This window comes from Podarcis bocagei (assembly GCF_964188305.1).
Source record: "Podarcis bocagei genome assembly, chromosome: 6".
NCBI classification, from domain to species: domain Eukaryota; kingdom Metazoa; phylum Chordata; class Lepidosauria; order Squamata; family Lacertidae; genus Podarcis; species Podarcis bocagei.
Window position 1 is genome coordinate 83,389,689 of NC_138130.1, and position 20,682 is coordinate 83,410,370.

Below are 20,682 nucleotides of genomic sequence, written 5' to 3' on the forward strand. Positions count from 1 at the left end.
GTGTGCTTTTTATCCACAAAAAACACTGGGCTACCCCCCGCTGCTTTGGACTCTCTGATGAAGCCTCTCTTCAGGTTCTTGTCAATGAACTCTCGCAACTCCTGCATTTCTCTGTCTGACATGGCATACAACTTGCCTACAGGAAGCTGTGCTCCAGGGAGTAAATTGATCTGGCAATCAAAGGGCCTATGCGGGGGTAGTTGGTCAGCTTCCTTCTCGCTGAACACGTCGCTGAGATCTGCATACTGTGGTGGTACTTTCACCTTCTCCATTACTTCAGTCCCTGCTAGGGTGGCCTGGGCCCCTGCTGAACCCTTTTCCCCTTTGCAGTGTTCTAAGCAATGTGCTGAACCAAAGGAAACCACTCTTTGATGCCAGCCCACCAGCGGATCATGTAACGCTAGCCAGCTCATTCCCAAAATAATGGGAGCGCCTCCCAAGGTGGCCACATTAAACGCTATCAGTTCTGTGTGCCTTGCCACCCTCATTATCATTGGGACGGTCTGCCAGCTGACTCCTCCTCCCAACAACTCCCTGCCATCGATCGTGGTCACCTGCAGGGGGTTGCTTAAAGGGATCGTCTGTATCTGGTGTTCAGCAGCAAACTCCTTGCTCATAAAATTGCAGGAGCTGCCTGAGTCCAACAGCGCCTTTATTTTTAGGGGGTGTCCATTTTGCAGCTCTAGCGACACTTCAATCACTAGAGCAGGTTGAGGAGCTTCTGGCACGGGCACTTTCACTGCTCTTTGGCCTGGCTGCAGTGCCCCGACTGTGGCAACCAGGCGTTGGCTTTTACCTGCTCCGTTTCTCCCTGCTCTCCTCCCTCAACAGCTCCCACCATCCCTTGCCATTCCTTCCTCTGGGGGCAGACTCTGGCAAAGTGGCCTGGCTGTTGGCAGAGATAGCATTTCCGGGCGCCCTTTCCCTCCTTCTTAGCCCCCTCACTGGGTTTTGAAACTGCGCGCGCGCGCGCTGTTCCGATTTCCATCGGCTCTGCCGGCGGGAAAGCTGGCTCAGGAATGTCTGGAATGCGGAACTCCTTCCAACGTTCCCCTTTCCCTTCCCGCCTCTCCAAAGCTCTAGCCTCCTGGCGCGCGCCTATGGTCAGCGCAGATTTAGTCAGCTGATCCATGGAATCCGCCCTAGGACCCCGGGACAGTTCGTCTTTCACGGCCGAAGCCAGGCCTTCTTCAAATAGCATTTGAATGGGTGCCGCCGATAAGTCCCACCCCAATCTGTGAACCAGCATAGTGAACTCAGTCCAGTACTCACGGACAGATCGGCTTCCCTGCTTGCAAGCCATTAACTGTCTGCGCACCACTCCCTCCTCAATATCACTAGAAAACATGAGATCCATTGCACGAAAGAACTTCATGGTGTCCTTTAGGACGTCGTTGTGCGTTGCCATCAGGGGCCTAACCCAGTCTCTCGCCCCCCTCTCAAGATGCCCAATCACGAAAGCCACTCGCGATTCCTCGTCAGGGAATTCATCAAACTGCACATTGAGGGCATATTGCATCTCTGTTCTAAAGGCATGATAGTCCTTGGGGTCCCCCCCAAATTTCTGCACCAATCCTGGTACCTTTCTGGGGAACTGGGTGGCTCTCCCCTTCTTGTCTGCATCCTGAGCCCTTCTCTCCTCAAGCCTCGCCGTCTGCAGCGCAAGTTGGACTTCCAACGCTCGGTATCTTTCTTCCAAGCTTGGACCAGCTCCAACCCCTGCTCCTCCGGTTCCGGCTGGGTCGCTCATGATGCTTTCTCCTGCACAGGCAGCGTACAGAGACTGTCAGACTGCTATGATGGGATGATTAGCTGCTTGTGCGTAAAATCGTGCTCCCTCAGAGTTTGTGCGGCTCCACAAACCTCTGTGTGTGACAGAGCTCCTCAAACATGTCTGCTCTAATCACTCGTAGAGTCTGACAGTGGCTGTCTGCGGAAGCGCTTCCAGCATAGAAGCTCCTTAACGGAAACGCGTCTCCTGGACTCACGACGTGGCAGCTTCCGGCGAAGCATGGGTCTCCCTATGGGCGCTTCTGACACCTCCCCGCTGTTCTCGCTGGACGTGTCCCTCATCCCTCCCTCTTCCCTGCTAGTTCCTGCTTTGGCTGCTGCGTCTCTCTCAGCATTCATGAGATCCTCCTCCAGAGTACCCTCTCTCCCCCTGCTGGTCCCTGCTTTCGCTGCTGACTCCCTCCCAGCTTCTGTGAGTACTTCCACCTCCCCTTCCTCCGATGTCAGTTCCCTGACATTTAGATATCCAGTAAATGTCCAGCAGATATGTATAAGTAGACATTTCCAAATAGAAACATTGTTCCTTTCATACGTAGGGGAGTGGTGAAGTGCTGATTGATCATGTGGTGCTTCTAAATCAATTCCCATATAATCTGATTCCATGTTTTTTGGCCGATGCTCTTGACAGCTATATCAGAGTGGTTCGACGTGTCACAATTTCCTTCCACTTCAGGGCTGCCTTGCTTGTGAAATCCGTTTTTCCCTGACCTGTGTTTCCACCCTCCCCCTTAGGTATGCTTCAGAAACGTCCATCAGTGGAAGACTTTGTGGATGCCCTTGTTTCAGACTTGGATCAGGATTTTGAAACGTTCTTCATGGATTCTGAATAGCAAGAGAAGAAAATTAAGCATTCCGGTGAATCATTTTGAAAAAGGCGTGTACCATCAACAGTGTACACAGAACTCTTGTGGGTTGCATTGCTGCATCCTTGGGTAAAATAAATGGTTTACCTGAAGAGCAGGATGTTTTTTCATTATGGAAAGATCATCATAGCCAAGGCTTTGAAACAGGTATGCTTTGCATTCCTGTTAACCTATTTGAAAACGTATTCTTATATGAACACGTGACAGATGATAGGCCAGGGTTACCAATAGCACGGGGCAGCCTTATGTAGGTACTAACGGCATGTGCTGTAATGGGCATGGCCAGTGGGTGCCCATGGAGAAGTGCCCAATGGGTACTATCCCACACCCTTCTGTGAGTTCACTGAATGCATTGGGAAGGGTACAAACCTCTTATGTGATTACACTGAAAGCCTCTTTTGTCTGTTTACCCATGATTTTAAACTAACAGAAAGCAAGTAACATTTGCAAATGGGAAGTGAAGAATTGCCAGCCAGTCAGAAGAAAAGAGGAACAAAAATGGCCTGACCTTTAAGGAGAGGTTGCTATGACAAAAATCAGGAAGTGATTGTTTTCATAGCATAAGATAAGCATTATTTATTGCTGATGTCTGTGTCTCAAACTGCTGTTTAAACCTTGGAAGCAGGAGCCAGTAGGCAAAACTACAACAGACTCAGGATACCTCAGTCTTTGTTCCCAAAGAACTTGGGATTTTAAAATGCATAATAAATAAATAAAATTCACAATAATTTAGGATACACTTTTCAGTTGTTATAGTGCTATCCTTAAACCATCTTTGCTTTGTGTTTTTAATTTAAAAGTCAGACATTTATCAGACCTTTAAGGAGTGTGCTTCGACCATTGTGCCAGTACTAACTCCTGCAACTAAGATGTAATTTGACACATTAATGTTTTGCATTTTGTTTGGCTCTAACCACACGAGTGTGGAAAAGTCATCAGATTGCATCATCCAGTAGGCATTACATTTCTTTGAACAGTAAAATTCACTCTAAACTAATTGCTCTGGATTAAGATGCCAATAAAGAATTGTTACAATAAAGATAAAAAAAAGGAATTATCCCACTTACTGGAATATTAACCCAGGGCTTTTCCTTGCTCTTGGAGAAGTTACTTTCTGTAATTCTCTGTTGGAAGAAGGAAAGTTTATCAAGGCTAACCGTTTTTAAAAGAGCCCATATACTAGGGCCTGGTTTGCACATCATAATAAACCATGGTTTTCTAAATGCCAATTAATCCAACCATTGCGTAGTGTTTTGTGTGAACCTTTACAAGTAGCTTGATTATGGTTTGTTTACTTCCAACAAATCACAGCCTGAAGCTGTGGTTTGCTGCTGACGTACGGTTTGTGGTTTCAGTTGCCTTGGCATCACATGTTTGCTTGACCACCTCACCCCAGATGCTCTCTTAACTACAAAGGCAAGAACAGCTGGAAAAGAAACCAAACTTTGGAGAAGCAAACCATGGTTTCTTTGATCATATGTGAGACTACTTGTGGTTAAGTCATGGCTTATTAAAGAAACCAAGGCTTAGAAAAAAGTAGCATCAGTTTACTGAGATTTCTACATCTATATTTTTCAATTTATGAGATGTTCCTCCACATGAATGTATGGCACCTGTTAGAAAAAAAATTGGTAGAGGTGGGGCTCTGTTTTACTTCCTACTATAGTCTGAAGTACAAACTCTACACCCTCATGTATGGAAGGTTAGGCTAGTCCCTTTCCAGTTGGTGGAAGATGGTGTAGACCATGTGGCAACAGGCCTTCAATATTAGACCATTTGTGCCATCCAACTGGTTTGCTGTTTAGCTCTGCAGCTGGTTGTGCTTTGTGTATATGTGTTGCTTATTTATTATTATTATTATTATGGTTTCTTTTAAAATCTACGTTTATATGCACCTCTCTTCCATGGAGCTGAAGCTGGCATACAGAAGGTTCCCAGATGGTCTTCTCCCCATGCATTAACTCAGACTGAAACCTGCTTAACTTTAGCAAGGTTGCTTCAGGACCATATGCTGTCATCTTTCAAATGTTACAAAAGATTTGTCAGTTCAAATTATTTTTATCTATGAAATATACATGCACTGAAACTAAATAGCAACCATGGTCAAATCCCATGCTAATGTATTGTTTTGTTGTCTTACTCAAAAGGAAATGGTATTCTGAAAAGATTTCTCCGTCATCTGCTAGCTTTAAAAATGCTTCCAGCTGTTCGGATGTCATAACTACGTTAGCCATTTATTCTGTGCAGATTTACAGAGATCACTGAAACTGGCTTGGTTAACATGCAACAAAAGCCATGATCTAAAACAATGAAAGGCTTACTGCAAATGAGCAGTGTGCTGACGGACGCTGTTCATTTGCTCCTGCCCCCATCCCCATGCATTGCAAGGGTGGAAACAAATCAGATGATTGGCTTGGTGTTATGTGCAAACGGACACTCACAGCTTGTTTGGAGAGAAACAAGCAGTGGCTTGCATGTAACTATGCCAGAGCTCTAGGTTGTTTCTTCTCCCATGCAGTCCAGGGAGGAAGGGGTTGTGTGTGAATGAGCAGCCTGCATAAGCAAGCTGTCCATTTGCAACAAGCCACGGTCTTCATACTACATATGTTGGGAAATAACTAGGGAATACCAATTAATTCTGAGGTCCCACATGTGTGGGAAGCCACAAAAGAAAAAATGGCTGGCAGCTTGAATTCAAAAAGAGTGGTGTTTGACTCACTCTCTAGTCAAAAGAACTCCCAGCACTAAAATATGCAGCATTTGCAAAGTGCAGGACATCTAGGTTGTTAGACCTTTTAAGTGTCCCAGTATTAAGTGCTCACAATGTGCTCCCCACATCTCTATCCCTCTTGCAGTGAATAGACTACAAACTTAAGTAAGTTTAAATGCTTTACTTACAGTAATCAAAGGTCTCACTCATGCATCATAGAATTTTAGAACTTTAGAGTTAGAAGGGACCACAAGGATCTTATTGTCAGAAAGTTCTTCCTGAATCGCCTTTCTTGTAACTTGAAGCCTTTCTTGTAACTTGAAGCCATTGGTTTGATTCCTACCCTCCAGAGCAGAAGCATCGTTCAATGCTACAACAGAAACAACACAAGTAAAAACTTCTTAAGTACAAAAAGTATCTTTAAACATGGAGTCTGGGCATGAGAGCTCAAGCATAATATTTCTGGTTAGTTACATGCTTCAAGAAGAAAAGAGAGGGAGAGAACAGGAAAATTAAAACTTTATGTCCTCCCTCTCTGGGGTTGACGGGTCATGACCAAGCTGAGACTTCTCCAGCAATTTACAGCTCTGTGGTCCTTAAACCTACATTTACTAGCTAGCATAGACATGGGTTGTTAGGTTTGACTGCAGAATCTCCCGCAACATGCTAACCAGGTCTTCATAATATTGTAAGCAGACCATGTTACTGAGTAGCTCCATTCAGTTGAAACTCTGCACATGCCCCATAATGGTGTGTGAGATTTAGCTTTGCTCTAAGCAATCCAAGTATCATTGTGGTGGGATAGGCAAGCTCTTATTGTGTTAGTCAGCACTGGTGTAAGATGGGGGATTGCATCTTTTCCCAGTTTACATTTATTCACACCTATTAATTTACAGTTGCAGTGCTAGCATTGTTCTGGTCCTCTGGAGCAAGCACACTAATATTGACCTTAATCATCCAGACTAAGCAGAGTCATCAAGGTCAATGCAATTCTGTGTGCACGCAATCATTTCCAGTAAATGTCCTAAGAGTAATATTGAGAATTCTCAGAAATGAGCCTTTTAGCGAATGATCTCGATATGAATCCAAGGCAGACCTTTTAACATAACAGTAATCCAAGTTTATGCACCAACTACTGGTGCGGAAGAAACTGAAATTGACCAATTCTATGAAGACTTACAACACCTTATAGAAATGACACCAAAGAAGGATGTTCTTCTCATTATAGGGGATTGGAATGCTAAAGTAGGGAACCAAGAGATAAAAGGAACAACTGGCAAGTTTTGCCTTGGAGAGCAAAATGAAGCAGGGCAAAGGCTAATAGAGTTCTGTCAAGAGAACGAGCTGGTCATCACAAATACGCTTTTCCAACAACACAAGAGACGACTCTACACGTGGACATCACCAGATGGGCAGCATCGAAATCAGATTGATTATATTCTCTGCAGCCAAAGATGGAGAAGCTCAATACAGTCAGCAAAAACAAGACCTGGAGCTGACTGTGGCTCAGATCATCAGCTTCTTATAGCAAAATTCAAGCTTAAACTGAAGAAAGTAGGAAAAACCACTGGGCCGATAAGATACAATCTAAATCAAATCCCTTATGAATACACAGTGGAAGTGAGGAACAGGTTTAAGGATTTAGATTTGCTGGACAGAATACCTGAAGAACTATGGATGGAGGCTTGCAAAATTATACAGGAGGGAGCAACGAAAACCATCCCAATGAAAAGGAAATGCAAGAAAGCAAAATGGCTGTCCAATGAGGCCTTACAAATAGCGGGGGAGAGAAGGCAAGCAAAATGCGAGGGAGATAGAGAAAGATACAGGAAACTGAATGCAGATTTCCAAAAAATAGCAAGGAGAGATAAGGCCTTCTTAAACGAGCAATGCAAAGAAATAGAGGAAAACAACAGAATGGGAAGAACCAGAGATCTGTTCAAGAAAATTGGAGATATGAAAGGAACATTTCGTTCAAAGATTACCATAATAAAGGACAAAAGTGGTAAGGACCTAACAGAAGCAGAAGACATGAAGAAGAGGTGGCAAGAATACACAGAGGAATTATACCAGAAAGAAATGGATGTCTCGTATACCCCAGGTAGTGTGGTTGCTGACCTTGAGCCAGACATCCTGGAGAGTGAAGTCAAATGGGCCTTAGAAAGCACTGCAAATAACAAGGCCAGTGGAAGTGATGGTATTCCAGCTGAACTATTTAAAATTTTAAAAGATGATGCTGTTAAGGTGCTACACTCAATATGCCAGCAAGTTTGGAAAACTCAGCAGTGGCCAGAGGATTGGAGAAGATCAGTCTACATCCCAATCCCAAAGAAGGGCAGTGCTAAAGAATGCTCCAACTACCGCACAATTGCACTCATTTCACACGCTAGCAAGGTTATGCTTAAAATTCTACAAGGCAGGCTCAAGCAGTATGTGGACCGAGAACTCCCAGAAGTGCAAGCTGGATTTAGAAGAGGCAGAGGAACCAGAGACCAAATTGCAAACATGCGCTGGATTATGGAGAAAGCTAGAGAGTTCCAGAAAGACATCTACTTCTGCTTCATTGACTATGCAAAAGCCTTTGACTGTGTCGACCACAGCAAACTATGGCAAGTTCTGAAAGAAATGGGAGTGCCTGATCACCTCATCTGTCTCCTGAGAAATCTCTATGTGGGACAAGAAGCTACAGTTAGAACTGGATATGGAACAACTGATTGGTTCAAAATTGGGAAAGGAGTACGGCAAGGCTGTATATTGTCTCCCTGCTTATTTAACTTATATGCAGAATTCATAATGCGAAAGGCTGGGCTGGATGAATCCCTAGCTGGAATTAAGATTGCTGGAAGAAATATCAACAACCTCAGATATGCAGATGACACAACCTTGATGGCAGAAAGTGAGGAGGAATTAAATAACCTTTTATTGAGGGTGAAAGAGGAGAGCACAAAATATGGTCTGAAGCTCCACATAAAAAAAACGAAGATCATGGCCACTGGTCCCATCACCTCCTGGCAAATAGAAGGAGAAGAAATGGAGGCAGTGAGAGATTTTACTTTCTTGGGCTCCATGATCACTGCAGATGGTGACAGCAGCCACGAAATTAAGAGACGCCTGCTTCTTGGGAGGAAAGCAATGACAAACCTAGACAGCATCTTAAAAAGTAGAGACATCACCTTGCCAACAAAGGTCTGTATAGTAAAAGCTGTGGTTTTCCCAGTAGTGATGTATGGAAGTGAGAGCTGGACCATAAAGAAGGCTGATCGCCAAATAATTGATGCTTTTGAATTATGGTGCTGGAGGAGACTCTTGAGAGTCCCATGGACTGCAAGAAGAACAAACCGATCCATTCTTAAGGAAATCAGCCCTGAGTGCTCACTGGAAGGACAGATCGTGAAGCTGAGGCTCCAATACTTTGGCCACCTCATGAGAAGAGAAGACTCTCTGGAAAAGACCCTGATGTTGGGAAAGATGGAGGGCACAAGGAGAAGGGGACGACAGAGGACGAGATGGTTGGATAGTGTCTTCGGAAGCTACAAACATGAGTCTGACCAAACTGCGGGAGGCAGTGGAAGACAGAAGTGCCAGGCGTGCTCTGGTCCATGGGGTCACGAAGAGTCGGACACGACTAAACAACTAAACAACAACCACCACAACAACAACATGTGTCCCCGTGAAAGTGTGAGCACACCTACAGATCTGGGAGCAATCTCTTGTGACCCACAGTCTGTGCTTGCCCAGTCAACTCTTGGCAATAGTCTTACTGTCTCAGTTGGGTTCTCAGAAGGGCATTTATATAACTGTCCTTTACTTTTAATATTATCATTTGGTGCAAAGGGCTCTTCAATGCAGTTTTTCATTAAAAAGGGCAAACAATGAAACACTCAACATCAAAACATGCAAGTCATCTATTAAAATTATGAAACCAATATCACAACCAATAAAAGCAACAGTAGGCATCTTAAAATACAGCAGTAAGAAGTAACAGCACTCTCAATAACCCAACCATATAAAACAGCAGGTGAAACGGACTAAAAATGGTTAAGGATGAATTCTAACTATGTCTACTTCTAAGTTCCATTCAATTCAATGGGTCTTACTCTCACATAAGTGGGGTTAGGGTTGCTGCTGACACCAAATTTTGTGCAGATCATATATTGATCTGAAGGAAGGTTATGCTGCTGAAACTAAGCAGATGTGGCCCAGTAAGTGTCACCTTGGAATTTCATGTAAGCTGCTGGATCTGTGTGTTTTACATCCCAGTGATTTCAGTGGGATAATCATCCAGCAAATTCTTAAATCTCTGCATTTGAAACCGCTGGATCATGCTCTTAAAAGTCTCCGAGGTCCTTTGAAAGGACATGTCTTTTTGCAGCAGCCTATATACCATGCCTAAGTGTCAGATCCAGAAGGAAAATTGTTGCAACACTTTCCATTGGAGCCTCTGGGGAATACAGGTGAACTAACAACTTTCATGCCACACTAAAACCCTCAATAAAATAAGTTATAGCAGATTAATTGATACTAGGCAGTGGTAAAAGGTGTTTATTGCAGAGTGGATGTTTACATTATGGTTTATTATGGCCTTTGAAAAAGCACTGGGCAAAGAGAGTAGAGCGACTGCCCTAAATGGCATAGGCTAGAGGGTCCTACCTCTTGTGTATAAATTAGGCTGAACCTTCCATAATGATATAAAACAAATATCTGAATAATAAGGCTTGCAGCCCACCCACCAGAAATCATCTCCCGTACAGCACATTGGGGAAATGGGATTTTGCACCTTGGGCTTCAACCGCAGCATCAAAAAAAGCCAATGAGCTCGTTAGCTACTATGGTTACCAGCTTCTCAAATGCAGGTAGGGATGGAATTTTCTGAAAACCCACACGAAAGCTTATCCACATAGTTTCACACACCCCCAATCCCTTTCTCTTCCTTGAGCTCAATGAGAAGCAAGGGAGGTGTTTGTTTGTTTGTTTGTTTGTTTGTTTGACCAGTTCTGCTAAAGATAGGAATACTTCTCAATGCCTTTTCTGCGGTGGCTCCCCTTTCGTGGGTTGCTCTCCCCAAGGACGCTCACCTGGCACCTTCATTACATGTCTTTAGGCGCCCGGTGAAAACTTTTTTCTTCTAACAGGCATTAGGCTGATTAACATTCTAGGGCTCTTAAAATGTGTTTGTGGGAGTGCGGGGTATCTGTTTGCTTTTGCTTTTTATTATATATTTTGTAATCTGATTTTGTGTTTTTCTGTTGCAAACCACCCTGGGACCTTCAGGTGAAGGGCGGTATACAAAGTTAACTAATAAAATCATAATAAAAATATCATATTTATATGCATTGACACTATAAAGTTTTCTCAAGCAGCCAACACATAAACAGATATAACAATGCATCTAGCTGTATTCAAATATGTATGTTTTTACTACTTTAAAGAATTTGCTGAAAATATATAGTACCACTCAGGGCATAAAAATGTAAGAACTTAAGAGCCCGCCGGATCAGGCCCATGACCCATCAAGTCTGGCATCTTGTTCTCGTGGTGGCCAACCAGAGGCCTATGGGAAACCTGCAAGCAAGATTTGAACACAAAACACTCCTGGGGCTTCTAGCAAAGAGCTGCCGCAGCTGTATTTGAGCGCCTAAACCCCGCCCCGAGCCTCCCTTCGATTGGTTGGTGGCAGCAGTGACGGCAAGCAAGGGCCGGAACGCCCCCTGCAAAACGCGGGAACGGCTCCCGATCACAACTCCTCCCCTCTGGGAGGAGGAGAGGCTTTCAGAAACATTGCTACTTCCAACTTACGGCGGCAGAGCGTAGTCATCATGACTAGTGGTCATCAATGACCTTCTCCTTCTTGAATCTGTCTAATGCTCTTTTAAAGCCATCCAAGATGGTGGCCCTCACTGCCTCCTTGGGGGACAAGTGCCATTGTTTAACTATGTGCCGCATGAAAAAGTCCTCCTATCTGTCGTGATAACTCCCTGATACATATATGTATTGTTTGCATATTATCAGCTGGACTGGTCAGAATCGCCCAATTCCGTGTATAAATACATTGAAAACAGATTCCTCCTCTGCCCCTACTAACAGCATTTTTGATGTTCAGAAGTTGCTATTTATCTCTCAGTTGTTGAGTAGTGATTTTGAGGTCCCGGAAAAGTCACAAAAGGGAGACCAAGCCAGTTTCTGCTCACCCTACCTGCTACCTGCTTCTCTTGCTGGCAAAACGGTTCAGGGATTGGGAAGTTTCTTGGTCCTGCCAAGTTCACTGCATTTCTTTATGGATATATGCTTTATGTATGTACAAAAAAAGTTTTCCTGCTTGGCACCATGATTTCATTAGCTGGACTCTCGTTGGGAACAGCTACTGAGAAAGGGGATTCAAAGCTCTTCTGCAATAAAGTAAATTCTATGTGTGTAATAACATTGTGGAGGAATATTATGATTCATGCAGCTTTTCAAAGCTGTTGCTGTTCTTTACGTTCTAGAAGTGCTTTGAAGCCCTCCAACTGGTAAAGCTTTTTCTCAGTGGGGTCATTTTTTAACATCTTTAAAAATCCCTTCTGTTGCCATCAGTTGATACAGCTGCAAAGCTAAAGGGAACAATGGCAAAGATCCTGCAAAGATTTAAACAGCTGCTCAGCTTTATGTGCTTTGCGAATAGCCTGTTGGAAAGGATATAAATCAAGCAAGCACCTGTATATATTTTTGCATGCTTAAGGGCAACGGGAGTGCTAGTTAAAGAAATACTAGACTTTTACTGGCTACAGTAAAAGTCTGTTATGTTTAACGCCTCCATCATCCACAGACGTCCTGTTCCGCAGCTATAATTTTGAAATCATCCTCTCACACAGCTTGTGTGCTGCCTACCACCACCAGAACATGTAAATCTGAATTTCCAGTTTAAAGAAATAGCTGCAGTACAGGTGCTGCCCCAGCAGAAAAGTTGTCCAGTGTCCACCCCAGAGTTTACTGTGTGTTTGCAGCTGTTTGCATTCACATTTACTTTGTGTGGTCCACATGATATTACCCCCAAACAGCACAATCTGAGTGCCCTCTCTTAAAACCTGGGTTTTCCTGATAGTGGGGATAATAAGATAAGATGGGAGAAATTCCCTGTCCCACTTGGGTCACAGGTGATTTAGAACCACAGAATTGTAGAGTTGGCAGGGACCACTAGGTTCCTAATCCAACCCCTGCAATGCAGGAATCTTTTGCCCAATGTGGCGCTCGAACCCACAACCCTGAGATTAAGAGTCTCATGCTCTACCGACTGAGCTACCTTGTTTTGGAGTTCTGGGGTAAGTGGATCCATCATCGCTTTCTGCCACTCCCCTTTCTATGCCCACTACTTCCTCAAGGCTTTCCTTTCTGGCTGTGATCGTGAACTAATTCTGGTTTGCTCCTGAACTGAGCCCCCCCCTTTTGAGCCCACAGATTTGCACATGCAACTTTGCAATGGTTTTGCACATGTTTTGGGGTGCATCTAAATTAATTAATTATTAATATGTGCTCACAGCTACCTGTCCTCATGCCTATTGTTATTTAACAGATATAGTAGAACAATCAGATTAGAAGGCAGCGACAAACACAAAAGAGAAAGCCTACTGGTATGAACAGGAAGGATCGGAGTTGCTCCTCATTTACAAATTCAAAAGCCTGCGGGTGTGGACGGCTACTTCCTAATCTGAATTGGGGGGGGGCAGGGGTGGATTAGCAGTTAAATAATGCTCAAATGTGGACAATCCTTAAGCAAAGCACTTTTGTCTCCTGCATCCATGGGACTCTTCCCAGCAGTAAATGTTGGGGACAAATGGAAATGGATGCATTGGGAGCACCCTCTAATTTTGCAGAAGTAATTCAAGCTGTGGGAACAAGGAAGACTCTCCCTCATTGACATGGTTTGAACGCAAGTCGTGGCTTGATCTGCAAAATTAGATTCTTCCCTTTCAACTTGGTCCCAAGGTAGACATGTCATTCACCTGACAGTGCTGATAATAGTGCCTTGCTTTCAGTCACCTTCCTGTGACATCACATGGGGCCTCCACTAGGTCTAAGGCAGGCAAAGGCAAACTCTGCCCTCCAGATGTTTTGACACTACAACTCCCATCATCCCTGACCACTGGTCCTGTTAGCTAGGGATGATGGGAGTTGTAGTCCCAAAACATCTGGAGGGCCGAGTTTGCCTATGCCTGGTCTAAGGTTTGGGGCTTGAAATCTCAGGGTCAGGGATGCTCCTGACCTGGCAACCCTAATCCTGTCTCTAATACAAATAGGTATAAATGCATGTGCATGGACACTAAGTGTGCCATTTCACACCATACGGGTGATAGAAGAATTAGGACATGTGCCTGGCATACAGAAGGCTGAAGGCTGAATCCCCAGCATCTCCTATTCAAAGTGTCATGTAGCAAGGAGTGCAAAAGACCTTGGAAAGCCACTACCAATTAGAGCTGACAATACGAAGTTGATGTTCCAGCAAAGTAAAATCTTGTATTGTTATTTTTTGGTGGTTATTTTTTCAAAAATGTTTTGTTTTTATTATTTAATTTAAAAACAGTTTTAAACTGCAGACTCAGTTAGTGCAAAGTAAAGAGAAATCATGCCAATTTGCTTATAATATACAGACCACAGAATTGGGAATCCTGCAGCTCGGGTATTTTTACTTTGCTTTAGTGCAAAGAACGGACAGGGTGGTGGTGCTAAGGCTGTGATACTGGAATGATCAAAAGCAAAAATGGGCAGCGGAGTGGCTCCTCTTTTGTTTTGGTAAGTGTGCAACGTTGGCATGCATAAAGGAGAAAAGCACTGGGTGCTGAGATTCCTTCCTCAAACGCAGCTGTAAAAGAGAACCAGACCTGGCTCCTTTTACAGCTGGGCACCTGACATGGGTTAAGGGTGAGCAAGCAGAGTCAGGAGGAGTGGGGGGAGTGTTGGGAATGGCTCCACTCATCAAAGCCCCATCTCTGATTCCTCAAGTTCCTCCCCCCGCCCCAGCATAAAGGAAATTATGAAGGAGCCTTTTCTTGTGGGGCAGGGACTGGCTGGGTCGTATGCATGCCCTGGGATGTTTGAACGATGGAACGCACCGTGCAGAAAAAAGCCCTAGGCTTGCTCAAGGCCTAATCCTTTTCGAAAGGCATCACGGCTGGAAAAGCTCCCATTCCCTCCCAAGTCTCCACCACCCTCCCAGAAATTAAAATCAAGACGGATTTTAATTTACTCAATGCAGATACAGGGGAAGGCCCTCCCCACCCATCCTCAGGGGGAAAACATGCTGCATGAACAAGGAAGCCCCAGCTGTTTCCTCCTCAAATTCTCTTTGCAGGCTGGAAGTGAAAGAAGCATGAGGAGGCCTGTTGTTTTTTTGAGTGAGACTTTCCAAGGGAAACCACACTGAAGGACGTGCAGATGAAAATGTCATGCATAACACCTGGTGCCTGTGCAGCAGCAGTTTGAAGGGTGCATGTGTCTGCCTCGCTCAGTTAGGGTCTCCATCCCTGCAGAGAAAGCTCTCATCCCTTAAAAGGGGCACCATGCAGATGGCCAAGAGGCTAAACCAATGCTTTTGTTACTTTCATGGGATATAGCTCAACTATTCTCACTAGCTTCTTTGCACATCTGTCACTAAGGATGCAAGAATCATAGAACTGTTGAGCTGGAAGGGACCATGAGGGTCATCTAATCCAGGCATCGGCAAACTCGTTCCTCCAGATGTTTTGGGACTACAACTCCCATCATCCCTACCACTGGTCCTGTTAGCTGGGGATGATGGGAGTTGTAGTCCCAAAACATCTGGAGGGCCGAGTTTGCCTGTGCCTGATCTAGTCCAAAGCCCTGCAATGCAGCAATCCTTTGCCCAACATGGGGCTCCAACCAACAATGCTGAGATTAAGAAGAAGAAGAGTGTGGACTTGATATCCCGCTTTATCACTACCCGAAGGAGTCTCAAAGCAGCTAACATTCTCCTTTCCCTTCCTCCCCCACAACAAACACTCTGTGAGGTGAGTGGGGCTGAGAGACTTCAGAGAAGTGTGACTAGTCCAAGGTCACCCAGCAGCTGCATGTGGAGGAGTGGAGACGCGAACCCGGTTCCCCAGATTATGAGTCTACCGCTCTTAACCATTACACCACACTGCCTCTCTAAGTGTCTTATGCTTTACTGACTGAGCTATCTTAGCCTTAGGGCACTGATTTCTATTCTGACCCATGTTCACCACATGCAGCACTGTTTCTGTTCCACTGCAATTCAGCTTCCAACAGAAACAACATTATTCATCTGTTATGGCAGAATTCTACATCTTTAATTGTGTTATTGTTACGTTGTTTCGTCGTAGCATTCATTTCAATGCAAATGAAACACACTACAAAGAGGAGGAAATAATCAATTGCACATCAATTGCAGACGGAAAACAACCATCACTGCAAATACCAATTGTATTCATTGAATCACAGAGCTGGAAGGAACCTCAAAGGTCATCTAGTCCAGCCTACTGCAATGCAGGAATCACAGCTCAACCGATTTTGCTGAACTGATTTCCATTCTGGAAATGGGACAAATAAGGGAACACCAACAGTTCCTGTTCCTGTCTCCTTTTTCGTCGGATTTCTCCAACGACTAAATCTGGCACCCACAACAGGAACTGAACACCTGAATAGGACCAAGATAGCTTAGATTAGGGGTGGCCAGACTTGAGGCTTCTGCAATTTCCCTTGCGGTTTCTTTGATTTAACTAGAACAGTGCTTGGTGCAAAAGACAAAATTAGAATTGAGGATCCCCAAGCCCAAGAATTCATGCTGAGTACAAAGACTGAACTGAGTTAACTTTTGGTGACTGCCACACTTTCAGCAGTACAATTAAAAAGGGAGGGAGTAATTTGGGTGTTGCTAAGTTGGAATCAGAAATATTTGCTGATTTCCTGAAAATCGCCTAGAGATCTATTACCAGTAGATCCAGATCTACCTTCTACTCTCACCCACTGTCAACTAGAAAGGAGAAAGCCCCTATTTATTATTTACTGGAGAAGGAAGTCTAGCTTCAGTGCCAAATACAGAAAAAATAACAATATGTATATGCAATGGGGGAATCTAAAGCATAGAGGGCCAGAGAAGTTGTGCTCCCCTTGAATCTCCATCCCTCTCCTCTCCCTGGTTTTTGTCAAGTAATGCCAGAACTATTATTAGTACACAAATATATTCCTGCCTATAGACAGGCTTTTTATTCCCTGCCCTGATTAATGCCTACTCAGGAGTGCACCTGACAATGAAAGAATTGAACCACTCCCTAGATCTAAGCCAGGAAACCCTGAATCTCAGAATAATAATAAAAATAAAACTGTTTAAAACAGAAAAAATGTTTTTGTTACAAACTAGCTGGAGGGAACTGGGCATTACACTATGTTTCCTTGAATTAAATTTAAGGGTTGTGCCTTAATTAAATTTTGTAAAAATCAATTAAGTGTAACTGGAGCTGTCACTCAGCTAGAATATTTTAGTTGATCAATTGCCTACCTTTCAGATGATGGATTATTTCATTAATGGGTTAAATTTAAATCAAACTGTATTATACCCAAATAGGCATAATATTTGAGATCCTGAATGAAGTGTCAAAAGCATTTATAATTCAACAGCAATCAAATGATACCATTCATTGTTAGAAGGAAAATTCACTTAAAGATTTTATTTTTCATGCCCAACTTCAATAACGGACCAAAAAACAACATCAAAAAATGGCTTAGGAAATTAAGGTTGTGTCCTTAATTCACAGCTGAACCAATTAAAATCGGGACTGATAAATTAGTTGATTCAACTACTTAATTCAAACCACTTAATAAACCAGTTAAAGCTGGCAGACATAATTATAATCAAAGCAGAGAACACAATTCACTGGAATGCTAACCTTGTAACACACATTCATTCATTCAGAGCATTTTTACCACACTCTTCAGAAAGAAAAGCTCTCAACCATGACTTATGAATTGATGAAGATAATAAGAGTCACGGCCCTCAGGCTTACAATGTTTTTTTTAAAAGACCTGACATAAAAGGGAAAAGGGAAGAGGAGGGAAGAGGAATGCAAGCAAACCCAGGCACCAGTTCTGAATGTTATGAGAAATGTGGTTGACCTGTAAAAGGGTAAAAGAGTATTGGGAAATAATTTAAAACAAATTGGAAAAAAAGTTTAAAAGCACCTTTCCAAAAAAAACACACAAAAAAACACCAGAGTCCTTTTTGCTGAGGATAATTCAGATGAAAATTCCCAGGTGTCAAAAAAAGGTTATTTATGTATGCCACTATGGCGGCCCATGTTTGTTTCAAAAAATGGAAAATGAGCGTGGTCCCGACCAAAGAAGAATGGCAACTTAAACTGATGAAATATGTGCAGCTTGTAGAAATAATGCATAGAATAAGAGAACAAGAAGAATATTCATTTAAAGAAATTGGAAAATATTTACTGAATATATGGGGAGAAATTGTGTACACTTGAAAACATTGGCAGCATTAAGATAAATTCAGCAGTATAAATAAGTTTTGATGGAAGTAATAATGGAATACTGAATGGTTTAGTTTATATAAAATGTATGCAGGGATTTATGCTATGTAAAATGAACCATGGAAAGAGAAGAATATTTTAAGGTTGTATAAATGAATATTCTAAATTGTAAAAAAGAAAATCTAATAAAAATTATATAAAAAAAGAAAAAGAAATGAGATGGTGCAGCAAGATACAGTGGTATTGGAGTTACAGACGCTTCAGGTTACAGACTCCGCTAACCCAGAAATAGTACCTCGAGTTAAGAACTTTGCTTCAGGGTGAGAACAGAAATCGTGCAGTGGCAGCAGGAGGCCCCATTAGCTAAAGTGGTGCTTTAGGTTACGAACAGTTTCAGGTTAAGAACGGACCTCCAGCATGAATTAAGTTCTTAACCCGCGGTACCACTGTATTTGAACTGACATACAGTAGCTATAATGGCATTGTGAAGAAGAAGAAGAAGAAGAAGAAGAAGAAGAAGAAGAAGAAGAGGAGGAGGAGGAGGAGGAGGAGGAGGAGGAGGAGGAGGAGGAGATGCTAATGTCCAATACCAGGAAAGAAGGTCTACCAAGGTTATGGGTTGAGCACAATGCTTTATGGAAGTGAGACATGAGCAACTTACAACCTTCAAAAGCGACGCCTCAATGCCTTCCACATGCACTGTGTCAGGAAGATTTGGCAGACACAGCAGAACAGAGTCTCAAACAAAGATTTGCTCTCCCAAGCCCACTTCTGTTTCCACAGAATGGAAGATGGCAGGTTCCCTGAGGACGTGCTCTACAGAGAGTTGGCTTGAGGCACCAGACAGACCAGCTCTGCGTTATAAAGATGTCTGCAAACATGACATGAAGGCTAGCAACATCAACCCTGCCATGCGGGAATCCCTTGTAGACGACTGCAGTGCCTGGAGATAGACAAGTCCGGTTGTACATCCACACCAGAGGAGGAATGACCGCTGGGAGGAGCACAGAGAGAAGAAACGCCCTGGTGCATCTGCAGCAGCACCACCAGACGCCTTCATCTGCCCCAGCTGCAGCAAAACATGTCTCTCCCCTATCGGTCTCTACAGCCACAGCAGGCGTCATAATCTTCCAACAGTTTGATTTCACCCCAAAGGTGCACTCCTCCATTATCTCCCGAGGCAGACGGATGCCAACAAAAATCCCAGTGTAAAAGATCACTTCCCAAAACTTATAAATCAAGCTATTTGAATGCAGGAATTCCAACATGTGCCCAGGACTGTTCCTAGCAACAACTTCTCCATTCACCTGGGTGAGGAGGAGGAGATCCACCCAAATGGGGTGTCTGGCCGCACAAAGCAGCTACTATACCAGGGCGGTATCCAACAAGTTGTGTGCCATTAAGAAACAGCCATTAACAACAGAACAAAGTAATAATTAAAATTACCAGTAGATCAAAAGGTTTTAAACAGTTGCATGTAGGCATAAAAAAATCTCCATGAGATGTCTGAAAGTCAAAAGGGAGGATGATTATTGGCTAGAAGAGTGTTCAACAGCATTGAGATGGTGGCACTAAATGCCCAGCTTCTAGTTAAGGCTGATTGGGCCTTTGCAATATGTAGGACAACCAGCAGCACTTGTGGATCAATCTGGGATACAAGACCCCAGGCAGTCCGTAAGGTATCCTGGACACAAGTTGTTCAGGACTTTGTATATCCACACAAGAGCCTTCAACCAGTGAGAGCCAGTGTGGTGTAGTGGCTAAGAGCGGTAGACTCCTAATCTGGGGAACCGGGTTCGCGTCTCCGCTCCTCCACATGCAGCTGCTGGGTGACCTTGGGCTAGTCACACTTCTTGGAAGTCTCTCAGCCCCACTCACCTCACAGAGTGTTTGTTATGGGGGAGGAAGGGAAAGGAGAATGTTAGCCGCTTTGAGACTCCTTAAAGGGAGTGAAAGGCGGGATATCAAATCCAAACTCTTCTTCTTCAACCAAGCCCCATGCCAATTTATGACCCAATGAGACCATTGCAGTCCAGCAAATGTATTGTGGCTTGTGGCTTATGAGAAAACAACAAAAACAACAACAGGAACGAATAAATGATAAATGATTTTGGAGTACTGAAGGGAAGACTGGAGGCCAGTGGAAAAGCACAGGCTAAGCTTCCTTTCCAAGCCAGGGCCTCACCTGGGATAGAGGCATTAACATGACAAAAGGTGTTGATGGCTCATCTGAGGGCCTGGGCAAACAGAGGTTGCCATGGTGATGGGGTATGAGTTCGCAATGACAGGAAAATAGAGTCTTTAGAGCAAGGTATGCTGGGAAGAAGAGAAGAAAAAAGGCTGTGATCTGACTTGGGCTGGCTGGCTAAAGATGCCATCGACTCCATGTCTAGTCCCTCTCAGAATGACCATGCTATAAGATCTGGACTCCCTCCACACAGACTGAAGCTTCAAATAGGCGAATAAACCATACAGTGGTACCTCAGGTTACATACGCTTCATTTTTTTAAAAAAAGATATTTATTGCAAATTTTAAACAAAAAATCACCAAACATATAAAATACCATCACGAAAAGTTAACAAACAAGAAAAAACAGAAGTAAACAAAGAAATAAACATAGAATAAAAAAGATACAACAAAAACAATATATCATGTTTCCATAACTTTTGGACTTCCTCACATCTCCCTTTCCTGCGTTCTCCGTAATAAAATTATAAACAGCAATTTATTACCTTGTTTCAATTCTTATTTTGTAATTCTCATATATTATGCCTCAAATTTTAAAAAGATTTTTATCAGATACTTAACTGCTTAATTCAGACATAATAT

General features: G+C 43.5%; 1 protein-coding gene across 2 annotated transcripts in view; it reads left to right on the forward strand.

Moving 5' to 3' along the window:
* The window catches only part of MIPEP (mitochondrial intermediate peptidase), a 59,597-nt gene extending 55,705 nt beyond the window's left edge, over positions 1-3,892 (forward strand). For both annotated transcript variants that reach the window (XM_081197941.1, XM_081197942.1), the window contains exon 19: positions 2,524-3,892. In XM_081197941.1, coding sequence (XP_081054067.1) covers positions 2,524-2,621 — 98 coding nt within the window. In that variant the 3' untranslated portion in view covers positions 2,622-3,892. The remainder of the gene's footprint in view (positions 1-2,523) is intronic.
* The last annotated feature ends 16,790 nt before the right edge of the window (positions 3,893-20,682 follow it).